At 31.0% G+C, this 18,244-nt stretch overlaps 1 protein-coding gene across 1 annotated transcript; it reads right to left on the bottom strand.

Annotated features, from left to right (window-relative positions):
* Window positions 1-8,428: 8,428 nt before the first annotated feature.
* On the bottom strand, window positions 8,429-15,516 carry LOC133695231 (uncharacterized). Its single transcript, XM_062117124.1, has 12 exons — window positions 15,111-15,516; window positions 14,916-15,017; window positions 13,927-14,028; window positions 13,089-13,198; window positions 12,839-12,974; window positions 12,567-12,665; window positions 12,106-12,211; window positions 11,595-12,007; window positions 11,354-11,530; window positions 11,040-11,237; window positions 8,927-9,250; window positions 8,429-8,775 (listed from the first exon to the last, which is right to left on the bottom strand). The coding sequence occupies exons 1-12, from the start codon at window positions 15,387-15,389 to the stop codon at window positions 8,683-8,685; spliced, it is 2,139 nt and encodes a 712-aa protein (XP_061973108.1). The 5' UTR covers window positions 15,390-15,516; the 3' UTR covers window positions 8,429-8,682.
* Window positions 15,517-18,244: the final 2,728 nt, after the last annotated feature.

The raw sequence follows: 18,244 nt of genomic DNA, 5'->3' as shown, positions 1-18,244 counted from the left end.
ATGTCGTTAGTAAAATGTAATTAAGGACTGGAGGTGCCGGTCTCTATTGCTGCTTGAAATTGGAAGTCTCCCTTTCCAAACATGTCATAAAGTCTAAACTCTTGTTAAGACTTTGACGGTTGCTTCTATCATACGTGATTTTAATTGTTGTTGTGATTATTTTTTAAAATATTTTATATTTATAAAAGTATTAAAATAATATTTTTTTTAAAAAAATATTTTTAATATCAGCGTATTAAAATGATATAAAAACATCAAAAAATATTAATTTGAAATAAAATATAAAAATTAAATTAATTTTTTTCAAAAATATTTTTGAAATATAAAAACAAATAAGACAGAATCGTTCTATTGATTAACAATCCAATTTATTACCTATTTTTACCTAAAAAAATAAATGATGCAGGGATGTTGATGTGTTTTTTTTATGCAGTAAGAAATTTTTTTTTCAAGATCAATAAAATATAAAACTAGTGGTTAAGTAATTTTTTGACTTTATATAAGCATTTTAATAATAAAAATATATATTTGCTTCAGAGTTAAAAAAATTATTGTGTTATTGATTAAAGGTATTTTAGGGTTTTACAATTTTAATATACACTGCAATTTTCATTTTTTACCTTAGAATAGATAAAAACATGAGCTTAGCATTTGGGGTTATTTTTGTACTTTGATATGGATATTTTGTGTAATTATCGGGGTCATGGGGGCATTTTGATATTTTTATATTTTCATGCATTGTATAATACTTAAAGCTGCTAAAGCATAATTGGCATGTCCTGGTGCGTGGGTAGCATTTGTCGTCTTCCTAGATGCATCGTCATGTCCTATTCTATTTAAAGCGGCACATGGCAGTTTACGGTGGTTAGATTGTTATCGGTGGTTATTTGGATTTTTTTCCCCTTCGTTTCCCTCTCTTGACAGGTATTGTACACCATTATCCTTTTTATTTCTTACTTTTCAATTTCAATCCTTATTTTATTAATTTCTTATTTCGTTCCTTTTTTATTTATAGAAGTTTTTATTATTTTCAATTCAGTCCTTCAATTGCAATTTCTCATATGTTTGGTTTTTCATTTTGGTCCTTGTTTTTTTAAATTTCTAAATTTATCCTTGCCACTTTTATTAAAAAAATTCTTTCAATTTCATCATTCAATCAAATTTTCTGTGTTTTATTTTTTTCAGCTTGATCCTCTTTCTTTTGATTTTTTTTTCTTTTATTAAATATATTCTTCAATTCAATTAAACCCTTCAATTGAAAATGTTTATCCCTCTAATTAATTTTTTTTTCTCACCCTTATTTTTTTCTATCCTTTTATGTAATTAATTTTTTTTCCAATTTTATTTTTTGATATTTAATTTATTGGGAATTCAGCTTCAAACAATCTTATTGTTTTGCATTAGTTTTTTTTTTAATATTGGTTTTGTAATTATTTTCAAGTTTTTTCTATAGGGTTATTTCAGTCTCATGATCTAAGTCACAATTTTTACATGTCTTTTTTTAATACAAGTTTTTTTAGTCGTTTTGTTTCTATTTCATTTTTCAAGGTATTGTTCTAATTCATTTTTAATTTTTTTTATACAACTGAAGTTTATTTTTTAAAATAGAAAATATTTATTTTTAATTATATTATTGATATGTTCTTCCTTGCGTAATATTTTTTATGGCGTGGGTTTATTCAGTCAGTTTTATTTGGTTTTATCTTTTAAGTCATAAGTTTTTTAGAGTGTAGATTTATCTTTTATTTATTTAAATAAATAAATTTAGTATACATAATTGAATGCATATCTTATTTTATGTTATGAAATATCTTAATCTTATCTTGCATATCCTGTATTATTTTGAAAAAAATTATAACCCACAGGAATCAGGTTAAATGGCTAGTTAAGTACTGTAATGCAGTACACTGGCTGACAATTTCAATTTCTTTTTTTATCTAACAAGTAATCCGAGTTCCATGTGTGTACTTGTTTTTGTATTCAAAAAGTGTTGTTAGAAAAATTTAAATTATTTTTTTAATTATTTTTATAATTTTAGATAATTTTAATGTGTTGATATATATTAAAAATAAAAAATATATATATTATTTTAATATATTTTTAAATAAAAAAATATTTTAAAAAATAATTATTTCTACAATTTCAAATATTACCTTAATTTATTTAAGTGCAGTAGGGTTATTAATTTGAAGCGGACTGCTCGATGCTACCGAAAATTCAGTGAACTATTGGTTAAGAAATTCTGGATAATATAAGATCAAGTATTAAAATAGTTTTCAAAAAATAAAATTTGGAGGTTTCAAGCTTAATATTTCCATCCTCTGAAATTATTTGCTTACCATTTTTTATTTTATGCTTGCTTTCAATCACCGTGCCTTGTTGCTTAATAACATAGATCTCAGAACAGATCTTTGAGTTCCAAAGGGTGGTGTGATATTATTTTTTTCTTAATATTGAAATGTCAAAATTATCATTACAATTTATGAAAATAAAGAATTCGGCACATTAATTTACACTGATCAATTATGATAATTATTTTGAAATTGTTAAGCCAAAGAACTAGCAAGTATGGAAATGCACCAGAATATCTTGCTTTTTAAGAGTTAGATTTAGTTTCGGATTCTCCACCAAGTATGCCCTCATGCAAATTGCATCGTACCAACTCACTTTAATTAGTGAAAAAATAAATATAAAAAATGAATTTGATGTATTACATCTTTAATTAAAAGAAATAGAGTTTCTACTATATGTATTATTTAACAAATAAAAAAAAACTTATCCATTTATATATTATCCATTGAATTTCCAAGTATTCATATAGATATTCATTATTAAAGTATTGTTTAATTTTTTCAAATAGAACACACACACACTTATCTTATAATGGTTTTTTGGAACCTTTCAAAAGATCAAACAATCTAGTTGTGTTTACATTTGGTTTTTCATTTATGATTGAACATTCACTTGCATTACCCTGATTCATTCTCATTGTATTCATATTCATACTCCTATAATGATTACTATTATCATCTCAGCTTCATACACGTTACTAAAACTAAAAGTTGACATAATCATCCTTTCTACCACAGTCTCGTAACGAACATATGGTTCTCCGTATGCAAACCAACACAAATATTTTTCTATAAACTCTTTTTTGTAGAAGATGTATCGTGACAATATTTGGATTGAGAAATTTTTATTTTTACAACTTTTAAATGGATACTTAATACCGCCTTCACTAATATTTAACGGATTAAATAGTATATAATTAATAACATCTTTAACTCCATTACAATAATCTATTATGCTCAACCCTTTAGAGAAAACTCGACATATTCAATGAAACCTATATAGAATATTGGTAACAACATGTATTAATTAATAATGTCAACTAAAAAAATTAGATGTACCAAACTAATTAACTATCATTAGTTTAACTCAAACTTATTAAATCTATTTTAATAGTATATATAAATCATTATTAATTTTCTCTAAAAATTTAAATTCCTCTAAATTTATAGAAATTTTCAACTCAACAATAAAATTGATAATTAATGTGAAACACACCCATTAAATAAGTCATTATTTATTTCATTATAAAACACTTAAGTTACAAAAATCAAACTTAATTTCATCAAATGACAAACAAATATAATTTTTTAAAATTTTAAACAAACTCTAACATGTACAAATTATATATTTAAACAACAAATTTCTAAAGAAAAAAGCTATAAAACAAGTGTACACACTAACAAACTGCATATGCTACATAAAATGCCAAAACAATAATATTTTAAAAATGAATTACAATAAAAAAAAATGGATAGTTTTGGTTACTTGATGTGATGAATCTTTCAAATTAAAAAATTGAGCCAGAATAGGGATATTAAGAGACAGGTGCTGGGTTGGCTAGATTTATGATGATAAGAGCTTGATTTGTGACAAAATAAAAAGGTGTTGTGTGTTGTTTCCACATAAGAATAAGAAGAAAAAGAAGAAGAAGGGAAGAGAAGGGGTTGTCTATCAGGTTATAACTTAAATATTAACAAAGAATTCACCGACAAGTATTAGTGACAAACATATATTTCCTCAGTAATTTTATCTGTAATAATGACATGTTATTTCTTTTTTTTATTTTTTTATTTCCAGCTATAATTCTCTTAGTAGTTATCAATAAAAAAAAATTATACCGGTGAATATCAAGGAAAATAGTGAGATAATATTATGTTGGTAAATATCACTATAATTTACTAATAATATTATTTATATTTGATAATTTTCTAATAGTATACATGAATTTTCCGAACACTGAAAATTAAAGCATAATTGTTGTCTTCTAACTTTCAAGAAGGCTAAACAAACCCTTTGTTTTCTCTTCCTCGTTAGATATTTTTATAGTGCTCGATGTAGGAGCATTAGTTAGGAAAAATATAAAAATAGTTGGGATAAGAAAAATATGTTTTTTTTGTTTTGAAATAATATAAATTTACTCTAAAAATTATTAAAAATAAATATTTATTTTTATATCTCCATCGATATCCTTTAAACCAAACACGTTTCTATTCTTTTGTATCAAGGCACTAACCAAACGCAAATCAAAGATCTCTCTACGATTTGCTTAAATCTCTACAACGGATCAATGAGTCCAGACAATGATTCGAAGAGCTTCGAGACAAGCTTCGTGTCCAAAGTTTTAGACGTGTTCATCTGCTGATCATGTTTATAGGAACTGATATTCAACTTCAAATGTAATCTATATCAGCTAGGAGTTCCATCTCTAACTGGTTTGAAAGGTGATAATCTTCGTGTAACCTCGTCTAACAGAATAACTCAAGTCCTTGTATAAGTATTCAAAAAAGTTTACAGAATATATATTTATATGCACAGTTGATCCTATTTCTCTAAAGTTAACTACTACTCTATCATCATAAACTTCGACTATACGATCGATGGGAAAGCCGCCTCTACTCTTCTACAGCTACTAGTATAGTCGGGGCCGCACATCACCGGCTTCTAGAGTCATCAGTAAGAGCTCTTGTTTGAGGGAGGTTCAAGTCCCAACTACCGATGACAATTAGGATTTAGGAGTAACTACTCTATCATGTGCAGATAAATTTGTTGCCTTATTTCAATGGTAGTAAATGACTTGAGAATCAAAAACAATATATATTTATATAAACAATAAATATATATGACCAACAGTCTAAAAAAGTTAGCTAAGAGTCTATAAGCTACAGAACTTTCAAAAGTTAGAAGTCAAGACAGGAACCATTCGTCATATATAGTTGGGAGAAAAAAGCAGAAACGAAAACGATGGAAAGGAGCTGGGAGAACACACTTTGCTTATGGTATGGACAATTGATCTCTTGAAGGCAGGGAACCGCAAATACAGTTAGACAAACATCATCACGAGTAAGATCACCAGCAAAAAGTAATCAAACATATAAGAGCCTAATGTTTTATTTGTTAATTTTATGAATGTTAATTTATAAATTGCGAAAAGCATTAAGAAAAAGAAATTGTGAAAAGCAATAGAAAAAAGGAGTAGTCGTCATCGATGCTTGCTACGCATGGGATGAGTATGACCATCAACATCATCATTGGCAATGAATTATATGCTTGCTTTTCTAGAAAAAGGACCCCCTTTTTTTTTTTCTTGCAACAAATGGCTAAGCTTTTGTACTGAATACTTTAATAAGCTTTCATTTTGCTAATCTCATTGTCGTCAGCCAGCGTTTTTGGGAAGCTCTTTGTTGTATTCAAGAATCGGAAATCACCATTTAGAAGCTGTTTTTGTTTTCAATAAATGGATAGAATTAATAGAAATGCATGGACCATATCTTTAAATGTTATAAAATCGCATTCGTGCATAAATTAAAGCATTTGAAATTAACATGGTGTTGTGAATAATAAAAATTATTTTAAAATATTTTTATCTCATGTTAAAAAAACACAATTTATTTCTTGCAAACACAGAATATATATAAGTTTTCTATTCTATATTGAAAACATAAGACATTTATTTATTATTTATATAATAAACTTTAATATGAGATAGTAACTAACAAAAAAAAAAATACAAGTATCTGTAAACACTTGGAGTTTTATTTTATTTATTTCTATTTTTCATTGTTTTTTATTACAACACATGGAGTGATAAGTATGGCGTAGTTGTATGGCAACGTAATTTACCTTCAGTACCGTTGTCTTCAAGCTGAAGTCTTCTTGTTTTGCTCAGAGAATGGGAATAGAAAAAAACATAAGATCATGAAACATAGATTATCCTTCTCTAGAACGTGAACCCCACGCTGAACAATTTGGTGGCAGTGGCGCCCATGTTTCAATTATTATTATAATAGAGAAATAACTTATAATAATATTATAGTCAAATTCTTCATTTTTATTACCATCTCCTTTTGGTATTTTGCACATAGCAAGTTGGGGGAGAGGAATCATTATGCATCGTTGCTGGGGATTCTTTTCCGTTGGTTACTGCCCCCCACATTTGAACATTTGGGAAAGAGATGTCATTTTAAATTTGTAGCAGTCATTAGAACATAATTAAATTAAAGTATGGGTTTAAGATTCAGAAGGGAGCAGTCAATGTGTTCTTTGACCTCACACCACATCTGCTTCGTGAAATTGCCAGGGAGCAGGGATCCAAGTGTTAAGATTGTGTGCATAACGAGGTGCCAACCGAGCCTAGCTGAGTTGTAAGGTCTTGGGACGATAAATTAGGGGAAGATACAGAAATATTATAAATTAAAAAAAAAACGAAACGGAAATAAAGGAACAAAATAAAATAGGCTACTATTTTTTAAAATCTCTTTTTCACGTATGCTATTTCTGGAAATCTTCTTTTCACCTTTGTTATTTTGTTACTCTATGAACAAATCCACAGATGATTTTGTGGTCAATGCAAAGGAAGAATATGCTACCCAAGAGATCAATGCCTTCTTCTTGATAGGTTAAAAAAATCGAACTAATTTATTTTCAAAATCAGGATGATGACAAGCTGCTGGGGTGTATCTTCGGTTGATATAGCAACTAAAGATAACTAGGAAAATCTGTTGAATAGTCCAGATTCATGCATTAGTTCTGTCTCTATAAAAGACCTAAAAAGAAAATTTATACCCAAAAAAAAACATTTTTCTAACTCTTTTATCATTGTACGTTGACCCATCTATGCTTTTTGGTAATAAAAGTTATTTTGATGTTTTATAAATATAAAAAAAGTATTTTTATGACTTTTAGTACAATTTTCTCTTATAATTATATCTATGTATAATATTAGTATATTATATTTATAATATGGTTTATATTATATGTACAATTATATATGTTTACACAAAACATATAAATATGGCGTATAGTGAATTCCCTTTCCTCTAAAAAAAAAAACAATCAGTAGATGTGGTCGGAAAGAATTAAGTGTTCACTTGCAATGGTTGGTGAGACAACAGTTCTAACATACAAGAAGGAAAAAAGTTACTTCTTGTATTATACATACATGCAAGTTATGCGACGACATAATTTTAAATATAATAAAAAGACAATCTCATAGATATATAAATATTAGAATATTATGAATTTTAAACCTGCTAAAAAAAATCTCCATATTCATAATAATAAAAAAAGTAATACGAAATAGATAGTTAGATCTTTTAGTATGAAAATTATATTATAAGATTTTACACATACAAAAATATATTGTGGGTTTCTTGGATAGAAAGTTCTTATAGAAAGGATTTTGTTGATAATCCCAATCAAAGATTAATGGCAGCTGCAATGCTTTATGTAAGAACTAAGAAGTCAGTTGTTCATGGTCTGAATTAAGCCCAAATCATAACGAAATCCAGATTGATATGTTGATGTGTCAGGTTAAAATCCAAGTTTGGACTTCGTGCAAGTGCTCTTATGAGTAGAGAAAGATAAAGATATTGTTTAGAAACAAGAATAAAATTGCGTGTTTTTAAAATTTAATTTTTTTTATTTTAAATTTTTTTTAAAATATTTTTAAATCATTTTCATGTAATATTTATATATTTGTAAAAAAAAAAAATTAAACTACAAATGCTACAGCACTCGCAAACAGCACAGAAAACTGCACGACTTAAAACCGGGTCCCATCGGACCAACAAACGTGTAAATATTACTTCCAACCAGTAGCACTCACCATAGAGGCCCGTGTACATGTGCGAGCCAGGAATTGCAAGCGGCTGGAAGCAAAACAAAACATCCACGACTCCTGGCCGATAGCATCCAAAATTCCAAATTGTTTGGACTCTTGGCACCAGCAGAGCAAGCTGCGAGGATTTGCAAGCTGCGTGAAGCAAAACACGTTAAATGACATAAAAATAGCCAGTGCCGAGGGCAAACACTGGCCATCACTTTTGCAGGTAGCTTGGGATAAAAAAAAAAAGCGAGATTCAAATCCACCACACACTCAAATCAGGGGTGATATTATAATCTTTTAAGCTTTGCTTTCAGACAAGAAAATCACGACCGAAGTATACAGAAACCAAGAAAGTAGGCCGCTGTTCGGTGGATGGTTATTATGGCCTTCCTTGTGCAAGTGATTGAATATCAACTTCTATGTCACAGAATGAATAAATAAAAAAAAAAGGTTTCTAAATCAAAAAAACGAATTTATCAGTTATCAATACAGTTTTCAATCCCAAACTAAGCGAATATTTGCTGAATGACAGTCTCCGCATTTCCATTGTACTGTGCAAGAAGATGGATAGCATCAGCCCTTGGCAGCGCAAGAAATTCCTGCACCAACCCCAAACATAGAAACCAGAGATTATACAATTGGCTTGCAACCAATATCTGTGCTAGAAGGCTACTAGCAGTACTCCAATTGAAAACAGGTGAAAAGGCTGTATCTTATTTTGCAGGGCAGCAATAGAAACGCACAACTTACCATAACTTTTAGGATTGCATTTTCATCACAAACATCTCTAGATGACTCTTGAGTTGCGCTGCTACCATCTTCTGAAACCCTAGTGCTGGAAGATATTGTCAATTGGGAGGATCCATGGGTGCAGCTATCAGCATTTGACTTCGACATGGAGCAAGCAGAAATCAAGGGTGTATTAACATCTTTCAAAGAATCAATCCTTAGAAGACTTTCAAAACGATCTTTGCACATTTGAAGTTTAAACCACTCATTGTGAGTATGGAGGGTTGCTCTCATCAGCTTCATAAGCTGCGGTTCTTCAACACCAAGCTTCCGACCTACTGCAAACTATCACAGATATAAAAATGCACGGTCATTAACGTGTATACAAAATAATCCTCGGTCAAATAAAGCTCAGAATGCTTATGTTTGTATCGGTAACCCAACATCAAAGCAACCGAGGAAATGGTAGCAATATGACCACCACTTCAAAACAAGTTGGAATTTTTTTAAAAAAAAAACTTAAGTTTCTCTTCAGCATGTTTTCTAACAATTACTGTTAGCATCAGTAGAAAACAAACTTCAAGATTTACTCAGCATTCAATATCAATGTTCTAGCGCACTGACCAAAATATCAAGTGAAAATAGCAAATCCCAATTGGTTGATGGGGGTACACGGAAGGAAAACGTCTGTAACTTTATCAAACACCCTTGCTATGGAAATTGATCAGCCCAGTTCTTCCTCATAGCCTTGTCACTATTCAAATCCTATAACTTTAGATTAATGCTACATACTATGAAAAATACACCACGAATACTTCAAGAAACTTAATGACACACTCGAACTGCCATACCATACTATCTTTACATTAAGCTATTTTAAAAAAAAAAATTAAAGCCAACTTTTCCAACTTTTTTATCAACTTAAAGCCATCCATGGATAATAGAAGACAAAATGGCAGTTGTAGAATAAGTGAAGCGTCCATCTAATTAAACCATCTTTATTCTTCTTGTTTTTTAAATAAGCCAACCAAATTGAATCAATGATGATATGAGGTAAAGTACTCCAGTTGCTAGAGAGCATAGCCTGCTAGACACGCAGACAGTAATCTGATCATGCAACACACTGCCAAGAAATGCATTCCAAAACAAGAAAGAGGGGATGGAACTGGAAAATCCAAAACATGTAGAAAGAGTAACACAAGCAAGGTAATCAATCAGTCGCTAACCCAAGGACACCATATCGATGCAGCTAAAATTCTTCTTGTTTCTTTTCTGATAAAAAAGCCCTTAACTACATGAAACATTATGGAACAAAGCAAGGGAGATGACGGAGATGGGAAATGTTGACTGTTTTTGTTTTCAAGTAAAAGATGGATGTGACATGGAAATTGGATTGGCTCTTGATTGATTAATTTTGTGATGTATCTTCAATTGCATTTAGCATTACTCATTACTTTAACATGTACCACTGAAGATGCAAGAACAGGTAAAGCCGACATGACATATAAAAGTACATAATACTTACCATGGCTGAAATCTCACTCCAGGTACTCTTTAACTCATGTACTTCCATTCCATAAAAAAGTAATAAATTAAAAAAAAAAAAACTACTCATGTTCCTTTTTCCTCATTTATGCCTCATTGAGTAAACAAGCACATAAAAATGTTGCAAAACTTCATCATTCCATGAAGAAGCTATTCAATTGTTCCTTTTTTCCTCATTTAAACATAAAAATGTTGCAAAACCTCATCATTCCATGAAAAATCAATTTAAGTGTTACAAAATTGGTCGAAATACTCACGGTTCAATTCTCGTTGACAATGGCACAACCTACATCATCTATCACATCAAACACCTCCAGGTGATCTTGTTATAATGAGAGACGAAAACAAGATGTCACCCTACTGAGGCATGTTATGTGGTCCCATTTAGACAGTACTTTAGACACGTTAATTCCAACGAATTATGACCAATACACAAAGGTCAACAAAGTTTCCAGTCGTGAAACAGTGAAAGATGATCATAACCAATTTTCTATGTAAATGAGTAACACCATTCTGAAAGAATCAAAATGATGGAACAAAACTATCAAGAAGCATTTCCAGTTTAATCACCAAGACCAAGTCACGATACCTGAAGAGAAGTTGAAAGTGCATGTAAAGGCAAGCCTTTTCCAAGGGCATCTTCATTAGGCCAGAGCAATGCCAACAAAGTCTCCTTCAAGGGCTTCAGCAAAGAAGGATCTCTTGATGCTATGGGCCCTAAGTGTGAGCTTGCAACCCTTAGAGCACTTGAATGATCACCAGAGCTAACCAGTTTAAGGAATTCAACCTGAAACCACCGGAATATTCAGAAACAGCATCCTGTATAAAGCTCAAGAAAAACAAAAACAACACTCTTAACATTTACTTGATGAAAGTCAGAATTGACAAAAGAACCATATTTACTTGTTTCAACTGGAAGAGCAAGATATGATTTTGCAGAAAAAAGTTTGGATCCAAAGCAGTAACTTCTTCCACAACCTCTGCTGCCATTCCTCTACCTGCCAGTTCCTTCATCCCAAGTACAATCTCATATTTATCATCTCTGCTCTTTATGTCTGCTGAAGGATGCTTTTCCAAGCCCTGCAGAAAAATATTCTATTGTAAACCACATAAATCACTAGAAAAAAAATTACCAAGTGGCTACCTGTTGTTCCCTGGATAAATCTGTACTGGTGGCATTAACATCTTGCTTATAGTCTTCGTCATCTTGCCTCCCCCTCCATCGCTTGCGTTTGCTCCTTTCTCCAGTTGTATAATTTCTGTTTCTTTGGAGAACTTTCGAAATTCCTGCTTGATGTGATCCGCTGGTGCTGCAATCTTCAGAATAGTTTGTTGATTCACATGCATATCTTAACTCAACATCAGTTCCTTGTATGCTATTCACATCCACACTATCCTCAGGAGAGCCATTCATATGAGCATTGCTTACGGAAGTTTCACCATCTGAATGTTTACTGTTAGTATTGTCACCCTCATAAGAGTAGTTCCTTGAGGAACAATAGCCAGGCTCTGATTGACCAACTTTTAAAGGCTCGGCGAGGGTTTTTAATCCTGGTACTAAAGCAATCATAACATGTGTTTATGTGTTAGAGGGAGGGAGAGAGGGAAGGTGAGATGAATGAAATCTAAAACAGAGATAGAAGTTCGAGAATCACCAGAAGGCAATGCAAGACCAGAATCGACAATACCCCTATAGACACAATACTCACGAACAAGCTCATCAAGCATTGAAACATCCACCTTCATCCGACATAGCTCATTCTGTGACAGAAATGTTCAAGAATAGTGAGTGATAAGCTCATACAGTCAAGCTGCTCAATTAGCAGAAAATAACTAGGATCTGAATAGCGCACACACATTCATATACAATGCTTGTTATCAAGTGCACTTCCAAACACTCTGCAGATTGCTTAAACACAACATAAGTTTATTACTGAAAAAAAGTACAGATGTGGAAGCATGACACTATTATGGGCACATTACAATCACTTGGTGTCAACCAAGGCTAAGACACAGCCAATGCAGTGGATAATTTAATTCATCCAAATGAATTTGACTTGCACAGGTAGAAGATGATATCACATTAAGGATGGAACGCATTAGAAAATATGTGTACCTGGAATGCCTGAAACAGGTCTCCCTTAGCAAATCTCAAGCTGTCAATTGCCCCTTGTCTTGTAAGTTCCACGGCATGTGCAAGTGCTTGTATGTCCACCTGTATTTCAACATAAAACATGTAATGTAAATCGCCTGTATATTATGAAATAAACATTATCAGAATTGTTCAGAAGCCTGATGATCCTGCAAGAGAAAAAGAGTTTGCCACTGGGACACAGCTGTTTCTCAGCATCAGCTAAGGTCAATTGAATTGAATATTAGAAACCTCACCTCATCAAATGGAGGTGCTTCATAAAAACTCTCTTGTGGAACAGCAGGAGGATCGCGCTCCTCAAGGAGCAACCTTTCAGTAAGATCTGAAATGGGTGATGAAATACCTTGACGAATGCAAAACCCCTTGTGTATGCTGCACCACATAGAAGAAGTGAAGAAAAATTACAATCCAGCTAGCGCAAGCAATAGCAGGCTGACAAGCACTTAACAAATGGGGTATAAATCGAAGGTAAGCATCAATACCAACCTTATTAAATATCTTAATGTCATAGAAAAGACTGGATCATATGCCTGTAAATGAGCTCTTAAGACTGAGGACATTAATCCAGCAATTTCAAACCTCCTTCTTTCAGACCACTGCAACAAATATTGTCTGCTTGAATCACACAACTAAAAATGTACTCTTCACAGGAAGTTTTGGTTTACTATGGATATTTGGAGGGAAATATCATAAATGGAAAAGAACCTGATTACTTCATCATAAGTGAAATATAATCTTGCAGGTAAAATGACAATAGAACATAAATTATTTGTTTAAGTTATCAGCATAAAGTTCCATTCGCCATATCAAACTATTCCATACATCTTTTAGTCCACCAGACACCAGTCCCACTTAATTTCCATCAAAACCCAAGGCAAAATAAACCAAGAAAATCTCCAATACATGCTTAAAAGCCCAACACCTCCAAGATATTGTTCCATGTCATTAATATAAATTTAAGCAATCCAAATTTCATAAATCTACATCAGTGACAAATAAATGCATCAGAGTTACCAAAGAGAAATTTGCATGCAAATCCAAATTCCAAATTAACTATCACGAGAGTTAATAAATATTGAATGGCAACAAAATCCAAGGTTATTAATAGATCAGATTGAGCAAGCTATCATCACCTTTGTCACATTCATATACAGGAAACACATATTGAAACAGAAAAGAAGTTTGCTTGTGTTCAGAGCTTGAAATCCTAGAAATAAGAGGAAGCAGGCTTTATTCTTTATTTTCTAAAGAATGTCCATTGACGCAAATGAAATCTCATGGGAAAAAGGAAAAGGGTCATCAGCTAACATCAAATAAAGCTCACCTCATTTGCCACAGGAGAATTTTGATCATCTTTGTCGTATATAAAGGCAAGGAGAACATGCTTAAATTCCTCATATGCTTCCTTAAACACATACACGGATTTCTGTCAGACCTCCAAAAAAGAAAAAGAAAAAAAAACATGGCATCCACAAATGATTGTCTGTTTCTTTTTTTCGTTATTACAAGCAGTAATCAAATTCTCAGAAGCTGTACCATAGAGAAACACAGCACAAAATTGAATTTTTCAAGTATAGTTCTGATAAGATATCCATGAACTCACAATTTCTTGCAGCCAAATCAGCACGGAAACACAACTCTTCACTCAATAATAAAATTAAGAAAATATTTACACTTCAGTCTTAACCAAAAATTTATTGGTCCATTTACACATCATTTATAAGCTAAAACCAAATATGACATTGAATGACACTATTCTATTACCATGAACAAATTTTACAATCATTTATCACAAGACTGTCAGAACAATTGCAATTACAATTAAGCAAGCCATCTAGAAACTTAAAAGCTCTTGCTAACCCATCAAGAAAAAAAGAAAAAAAAGAACTCTCTTCTTCCAAGTACCAATTTATCTGTTGCTGAAACTCCCTCAAAAGCTCAAACTTTCCAAATTATCATCCTCTCCACCAATCCCACTCTAATCAAATGTGGTTTTAATTCACAGTTCAGGAACTTATCAAGTCCTAGGTTATATTCATTCAACAGAAGCACTGCAAAAGGCATTCCACGACTGACCTATCCAGTAATACACAAAAAGCATAACTAACTAGTTTCTTCCACTCCTCCACTATTTCAACTAAATTATAGGATATTATCTCCAAAAGTTACGTTAATTTCTTGCATTTAAAATGTAACCTAAAAATTGAAATCCAAAAACCATCTCCAACACTTCTAATACCTATTTAACCGATTCATGACCAAATTTAACAAAATTTAATTTTTTGTCATAAAATTAAGCTAAAAGAAACAAACCGGATACGCATCAAGTGCACATGGAGCGAGAGCCGTCCTTGTGCATTCAATAGCAGAATCCCTCGCCTCGCCCGTTCCTCTCCTTAATAACTCCATAAATTTCTACACACACAAAATTAAAATAAAATACAACTTTCAATTTCACACAACATAAAATGAAAACAATCAGAAGGAAAATTGAGATACGGAACCTACCTGTTTCTGTAAGCGAAACAGGAGGCGATGATCATCGAGAATAAAAGGAGCATGGGAGCGGAGAAGATGAAGAGAAGAGTCAATGTCACCGGACTCTAAGAACCTTCTGATCTGGCGAATGATGAATCGTGATTGATAAGAGGAAGAGAAACTTGGAGGAGAAGAGGATGGAGAGGATATTATTGATGTTGAAGCGGAGTCGTCGATTAAATTCTCTGATTTTGCAAAATCTAGTATGAGTCTGTCTAGAGCTTCCCAGTTCACTGGCGCCGAGTCCATTATTTGCTGTTTGGTTTTGATTTTCTCGGGAAAACTATTTTCAAGGTTAGAAAGTGAGAAAATATACAATTTCTTTTGGTTGCGACTGACGATTGAGAAAGAAAGGCGGCGAAGTAAGGTGAAAAATTGGGGAGGGGATTGAGGTTTATATACCTGCCACGTGTTTGGTAATTACGTGAGGTTGTAAGTTTTGTTTTGATGTAGTGAAGGCAGTGGTCAAATTTTCTTTCTTGCTGTTGGTGGCGTGAAGCATAGTTATAAAAATCTGACCGACTACAGATTTGAGTTATGTGCTAAACGAGTCGACTCAAGTTGATTGAAATTATTATTTTTTAATTTAAAAAAAAATTAAAATGAAGTTATTATAAAAAATTAGAAAAAAAATTGAAATATAAGTTCATATATATGATAATCATAATTATAAGAATTGACTACTGTGTTAACTTGATTTGAAGTCTAAACTATAAATTTGATGGATTAATTTAAATTAATTTAAATTTTGTTTTTTAAAAAATTCTTGAAACAATATTGATTTAAACTTAAAAAAAAACATTAATCAAGATGATGTTATTTTAAAAAAAAACTTGATTTTTTTAAAGAGTGTCAAGCTCAACATTAATGGGTCATTAAATTGACTTATCATGTCTTATAATAGTGATGATAACTTAGAATATGTTTGGTATAACTTATTAACTTTTAACTTTGAGTTAAAATTTCAAAATTATTTTTCATGTAACAAAAATAAATTAAAATATCTTTAAATTAAAAATATATTTGGTAAAAATAACTTAGAGAAACATTTTTAAAGAGTAAGTATAATATAAATTATAAGAAGAATAAATATAATATAAATCATCGTTCCTCCTCACAAAATACTGTTTTATTATAATGATGCTTTTAAAAAAAATTAAATTTAGTTTTTTTATTTCATATTTTAAAATTAGATTTATTAGAGATTGAACTTCATAATTTATTTTATTTTATTTTTTATAGGGTTATTCTAGTCTCATAATTCAGATTACGACTTCTGCAGGTTAACTTAGTTGACTCAAGTTTTTTTTGTTATTTTTTATAATTAATTTTATTTTCAATTTCATCTTTCAACATTAAGTTGATTTAGAATTAAGCTTCATAGTTTATTTCAATTTACTTTCTATGATATTATCTCATTCTTATGGCCCAAATCATAGGTTTCATGAGTTAATTTGAATATATTTTTTCTACTTTTTTCATTGATTTTTTTCGATTTCATCCTTCAACATGGGATTGATTGAGAATTGGGCTTCATAACTTGTTTTGATTTTCTTTCTATTAGGCTATATTGGTCTCATAACTTAGATTTAGTAGGTTAACCTGAGTTGACTCAGGTCATTATTTTATCTTTTTTTAATTATTTGTTTTTCAATTTTATCTTTTTACATTGGGTTGATTGAGATTTAAGATTCAAAATGTTTTTTGAATTGTTTTCTATGAAGTTATCATAGTCTCATGACCTAAGTCGTGGATTTTACATGTTAACCTAGGTTGATCCAGGTCGATTCAATATGTTGTTGTCTCAATATCAAGAAAAAAAAAAGATGTTGTCTCGAAATGTTTTAGTCAAACTATGTTTTTTTAGTTGTCTTTGGATTTGCCAAGTAGACCAAATCACATCGGGTCAATCCCTACACTGTTTAAGTTTTTTAAAAAAAGAACACGTTAGCAATGTTTGAATATTTTTTTAACATCTAAAAAAATTGATCTGACTCGCAGCGTAATGTGAATAAATGATATAGTATGTGCATGTATCATGACTTTTCTTTGATTTGAAAGTTAAAAACTAACTTAAATCAAAATATAAAAATCACAACAAAAAATGACCTTATTTAACAAAACTAATTAAGAGGGAAATCATTCTTCCTTTCTTACAAAGTACTGATAATTGGAATAATACTTTTTTTATTTTTTTGCTTTTTTAAATTTTAAATTTTGTTTTTTTTTTCAATTTCATCTTTTAACATTAGATTTATTAGAGATTAAGCTCCATAATTTATTTCAGTTTATTTTTTATAAGATTATTTCAGTCTTATGACCTGGGTCACGACTTCTGTAGGTTAACTTGGTTGACTCCGGGTTTTTTTCTTTTTTATAATTTAATTTTTTTTTTCAATTTCATCCTTTAACATCGAGTTGATTGAGAATTAAGCTTTATAGTTTGTTTTGATTTGCTTTCTATGAGATTATCCTAGTTTCGTGGCCCAAGTCATGGGTTTGACGGGTTGACTTGAGTTAACTCGGGTCTATATTTTTCTCTTTTTTTCATGGATTTTCTTTTCAATTTCATCTTTCAACATGGAATTGATTAGGAATTAGGCTTCGCAACTTGTTTTGATTGGCTTATTATTGGGTTGTTATAGTCTCATGATCTAGATTTGGTAGGTTAATCTAGGTTGACTCGGGTCAATTTTTATCATTTTTTTATTTTTTTTTCAATTTCATCCTTTTATATTAGGTTGATCGAGAATTGAGATTCAAAATGTTTTTTTAAATTGTTTTTTATGAGATTATCATGGTCTCATGGTCCAAGTCATTGATTTTACATGTTAACCTCCAATAAATAATCCCATTTTCAAAATGTTTTTTTTACTTGTTTTTTAAATTGGTTGCATGTTCATTTGTTTCACAGATTTGACATACAATGTCTTGAACAGATTTTAATTGACCACTCTTTTTACATTTAAGTGCCTCGACTTTTCTAGCTAAAGATGCAAATTTGGTATGGAGGTCATAATCTTCCCTAAGGTTGTACATACCTCCACTAGATGTATGAGGTTGAGTTTTACCCGGTGCCTCATAAGTGCCCGTAGTGTTCTAAT

Source organism: Populus nigra, chromosome 5 (genome assembly GCF_951802175.1).
Source record: "Populus nigra chromosome 5, ddPopNigr1.1, whole genome shotgun sequence".
NCBI classification, from domain to species: Eukaryota; Viridiplantae; Streptophyta; class Magnoliopsida; order Malpighiales; family Salicaceae; genus Populus; species Populus nigra.
This window is presented reverse-complemented; position numbering and strand designations above follow the sequence as displayed.